Raw genomic sequence first — 5,237 nt, forward strand, 5'->3', positions numbered from 1 at the left:
CCAAGGCAGCAGCAAAGTCCCGCCACCAGCCGTCAGGTGCGTCCACCCGGCGGGAGGCAGCGCCAGGCCAACAGAGAGGGGGGCGGCCGCCTCCACGCCAACAACACGGAACCCAGACGGACATAACGCAGCCTTCACCACCTCCACCGCAAACACTATCACGCTCCAAACCACAACAGCCACCGTCTTCACTGCCCCCTCATTCGTCACCGTCAACAGCACCACCGTCACAACTATCATGCCCAGTACCAATACCACCGCAGCAACCACAGCCACTGCTATCTGACGCCATCGGAGGCCAAGAGAATTTGCTTGATACGTCTCGACATGAATTGGACACCTACAGTAACCGACACCACTACCATTCCAACCACGGACAGCAGCAGCAGCGACAACAAAAGCGGCAGCAACAGGGCCAGCAGCAAGGACAGCAACAAAAACGACAAAAGCATCAGCATGAACAAGAGCATCGACAACAACAAGGACAACGACAGCAGCCTCAGCAACAACAGCGACAGCTTCAACAGCAACAAGTAGGACAGCAATTTCAACGGCATCAACGAGAGCAACAGCAGCAGAACCGACATCAAAAACATTCACAGCAGCAACGACAGCACCATCAACAACAACAGGAACAGCAGAGACAGCAGAATCAGCAACATAAACTGCAACAACAACAGAAGCAGCAACAACAATATCAACAACAACAGCAACAGGAACAGCAACGACATAGGAAACAGCACCATCTGCAGCATATTTATCAACAACATCCGCAACAACAACAACGTCAAACACAACAACGACCGCAGCAGCAGCAACAGCGCCCACAGCAGCAACAACAGCGCCCACAGCAACAGCAACGCCCACAGCAGCAGCAACAGGGCCCACAACATCAGCAACAGCGCTCACAACATCACCAACAGCACACACAACAGCAGCAGCAACAGCGCCCACAGCAGCAGCAACAGCGCTCAAAAAGACAGCAACAGCTCACAAAGCAGCAACAACAGCGCACGCAGCAACAACAACAGGACCCACAACAGCAGCAACAGCGCCCACAGCATCAACAACAGCGCACACAGCAGAAACAACAGGGCCCACGACAGCAGCAACAGCGCCCACAGCAGCAACAACAGCGCACACAGCAGAAACAACAGGACCCACAACAGCAGCAACAGCGCCCACAGCAGCAACAACAGCGCACACAGCAGAAACAACACGACCCACAACAACAGCAACAGCTCCCACAGCAGCAACAACAGCGCAAACAGCAGAAACAACACGACCCACAACAACAGCAACAGTGCCCACACCAGCAACATCACCCACAGCAACAACAGCGCCCACAGCAACAACAGGACCCACTACAGCAGCAACAACAGCGCACACAGCAGCAACAACAGGACCCACTACAGCAGCAACAGCGCCCACACCAGCAACAGCGCCCACACCAGCAACATCACCCACAGCAACAACAGCGCCCACAGCAACAACAGCGCCCACAGCAACAACAGCGCCCACAGCACCCACAGCAACAACAGCGCCCACAGCAACAACAGCGCCCACAGCATCAACAGCGCCCACAGCACCCACAGCAACAACAGCGCCCACAGCAACAACAGCGCCCACAGCAGCAACAGCAACAACAGCGCCCACACCACCCACAGCAACAACAGCGCCCACAGCAGCAACAGCGCCCACAGCAGCAACAGCGCCCACAGCACCCACAGCAACAACAGCGCCCACAGCACCCACAGCAACAACAGCGCCCACAGCAACAACAGCGCCCACAGCAGCAACAGCGCCCACAGCACCCACAGCAACAACAGCGCCCACAGCACCCACAGCAACAACAGCGCCCACAGCAGCAACAGCGCCCACAGCAACAACAGCACCCACAACAGCAACAACAGCGCCCACAGCACCCACAGCAACAACACCGCCCACAACAGCAACAGCGCCCACAGCAACAACAGCGCCCACAGCAGCAACAGCGCCCACAGCAGCAACAGCGCCCACAACAGCAACAACAGCGCCCACAGCACCAACAACAGCGCCCACAGCACCAACAACAGCGCCCACAGCAACATCAGCTCCCACAGCAACAACAGCGCCCACAGCAGCAACAACAGCGCCCACAGCAGCAACAACAGCGCCCACAGCAGCAACAGCCCCCACAACAGCAACAGCGCCCACAGCAGCGACAACAGCGCCCACAGCAGCAACAACAGCGCCCACAGCAGCAACAACAGCACCCACAGCAAAAGCAACAGGGCACACATCAACAACAGCTGCCACAGCACCAGCAACAGCGCCCACAACAACAACAACAACAACAACAACAACAACAACAACAACAACAGTTTGAGCCTGACGTGTGCGAGGGACACGAACTATACATTCCAGATGACAGTGAAACCCCCGATTTTTTGTTTGACGAGGCTGTCAGGCAGGACGACAGGGAAGGTGGCCCCCCTGCTGCCGAGGATGACGGAGGTTGTGACGACAGGGAAGGTGACTTCACTGCTGCCGAGAGTGACGGAGGTCGTGATGGCAGCGAGGAAGGATCCCCGTCCCTTCTTGGAGGACTCTTGATGACAATACTAACAGAGTCGTCACCCTGGGCCAGGCCAGGGAACAACTCCGACTCGGAGTGTCGTGAGGATGGACGGAGTTCTGAATTACCGGTGCCGCAGGACGCTCCCTCGCAGGGAAACAGCATGCCACAGCACATCCTTGGTGAAGTCAGGCCCTGCACGCCACAGTGGGATGCTCCTGCACCAGGCTCAGAAACACACATGCCTCCAGGCCCTTATGATACCGCAGGGGCCAGACGAAATCTGATACCTACATCCTTGACCGACGAGAAAAACACGAGCGCTGCTGCCTCACCTGCAAACACAACAGCAGAGCTCCTCGCCACGGAGCAGACCCGCGGACTCGCCCCTCCAGGAAGTGGACTTGAAAAGGCGAGGCAGACCGGGGAGGACTTGGCCCGAGTTACGCGACTAGGAAATGTTATAAATGAAACCTCCGCGCCTGAAGCCACAGCTGGCCAGGAAGCCTCTCTCAGCCAGGCTAACTTGTCGGCGCGGCTAAGTGCCTGCCTTGCGCCCCAGTCGGCCCCCTCCACTCAGCCCCTACAGAACTTCATCCCCCACACCCACAACCCCTCCACTCCGCACCTCTCCCCTCTAAATGCCACCACCTCGCACACCACCTCTCCTCACAGTTGCTCAACAACACTGCACTGCGACTCTTCCCCACCCCTATTTAGTTTCTCCAAAAAATCACACACCCATACATCCTGTTCCCCGCAGCCCAGTATCCCCTCTGGTACACCCACCCACAGCTCCTCTGCCACCCAACTGTGCGTCTCCTCCCCAAACATTCAGTGCATTTCTTCGCCCCAGTCCAATAATCTCTCTTCCCCTCAGCACCCCAGTCACTCCTCCCCTCGCCCCTGCAATCCCTCTAACTCACGCCCTCCTGGTCCCTCCATCTCACCCTCCCTCTCCTCACATCCGTGCGATCCTGCTGCCCCACACCTCCTGAGTCCCTCTACCCAAGTAAGCACCTCCCCACAGACCCTCAACCATCGTAATTCAAACCCTCAGAACTCCTCCCCACACCTTAGCGGCTCCTCCTCCCCACTCTCCCCCATCCCTCCCATCCCAGGCAGCGTTTCTCGCCCCGCCTCCCTCTCCACTGTTACCCTGGACAGCTCGATGGAGGTCCTGGAGTTAGAGAGGGATAAGGAGGGGGTCGAAGGGGCGGGGTCGGGGCGGGGGTCAGGCTTGCTGCCGACTCCCGTGGTGCCCGAGCAGGGGTCACTTCGCGTCTCTCTGGTTGACCTCACCTCGCCGGCACGCAACCTCTCCGTCGACGTAGAGGGCGTAGAGTGATTTGATTGACTTAGTTTAGTGACACAACATCGGCATCGTCTTCAAGAACTGCACACACACACACACACACACACACACACACACACACACACACACACACACACACACACACACACACACACACACACACACACACACACACACACACACACTCATACTCTCACTGTCACTATTCACCGTGGAGTGTCTCCCTCATCGCCAAGGAGGCGCAGCTAGCATGGCTTTACCCCGCATAGCCCAGGTCGTCCCACCCTTGCCTCGGCGGTGCAGTAAGTGGACAAAATCATCCGTGCACTGTACCAAAGTGACGCGGCCAGGAGTCTAAAAACGCTGAGTATGAGTCCAAAATGTCGAGAACTGTAATAAAAAGTGCAATAAAATCTCTATCATTTAAAAATAATTGTTTTTGGAGTCCTTTTCACTTTTTACATATACACCCCACCGAATGCACCGTGCTGTGTGTGTGTGTGTGTGTGTGTGTGTGTGTGTGTGTGTGTGTGTGTTTTCCATTATGCATTCCAAGGTATATCTTGCATCTGTAGTTTTCAGGAACACACACACACACACACACACACACACACACACACACACACACACACACACACACACACACACACACACACACACACACACACACACACACACACATGCCTCAAACACCCCTGCCTCCTCCCCTCGCTCAGGTCTCGGGTTATAAAACTGTCGTGGGGGCGCTGGCAGGACTAAAATACTGGCTTCCTCTCGGCGTTCTGGCCGGAAATCAGCCATCCCTGCAGCCAAGGCGGGGGAGGGGCCGGCGGAGAGGGAATGAGGTGGGCGTATAAGGCTGTGCCAGGGGAGAGGAAGGCGGAGAAGGCGAAGAAGTGGGTGGATGAAAGAGAAAGGAAAGCTGGGTAGGGAGATCCGAGGAGGACGGGAAAAGACTTCAGACTGGGTGTGAGGAGAACTGAGGACAGAGGAAAGTGAGTACTCAATGGTTTGTGAGGTGAGGAAACCATACCACTGACACCACCACTGGGAGGAAAGGGTAAAGGGCAAGCCTCATTCAGACGCCGCCAGCCTCATCTCACAACACCGGGACGTCTTCTAAGGGCTACTCATCTTTCAAGGAAAACAAACGACACAATCCATTGAAACTTGGATCATAACCTTGTCAAAGCTGCCTCGGGGGAGTTTAAAGTTAAGACACACGGCCGCCACCGCCTCCCCTCGACCCCTTCCTCTTAGCCTGAAGTGTGTGTGTGTGTGTGTGTGTGTGTGTGTGTGTGTGTGTGGTGAATGATACTTGTGAAAATATTGATGATGATGATGATGATGACCACAACACCGACA

At 56.1% G+C, this 5,237-nt stretch overlaps 1 protein-coding gene across 1 annotated transcript in view; it reads left to right on the forward strand.

Annotated features, from left to right (window-relative positions):
- LOC126997402 (histone-lysine N-methyltransferase 2D-like) overlaps window positions 1-4,283 on the forward strand; it is a 9,650-nt gene extending 5,367 nt beyond the window's left edge. Inside the window, exon 3 of the mRNA XM_050858471.1 lies at window positions 1-4,283. This exon is cut by the window's left edge and continues 1,843 nt beyond it. Coding sequence (XP_050714428.1) covers window positions 1-3,905 — 3,905 coding nt within the window. The 3' untranslated portion in view covers window positions 3,906-4,283.
- The last annotated feature ends 954 nt before the right edge of the window (window positions 4,284-5,237 follow it).

The sequence above is a fragment of the Eriocheir sinensis genome, chromosome 12, assembly GCF_024679095.1.
Source record: "Eriocheir sinensis breed Jianghai 21 chromosome 12, ASM2467909v1, whole genome shotgun sequence".
Classification (NCBI taxonomy): domain Eukaryota; kingdom Metazoa; phylum Arthropoda; class Malacostraca; order Decapoda; family Varunidae; genus Eriocheir; species Eriocheir sinensis.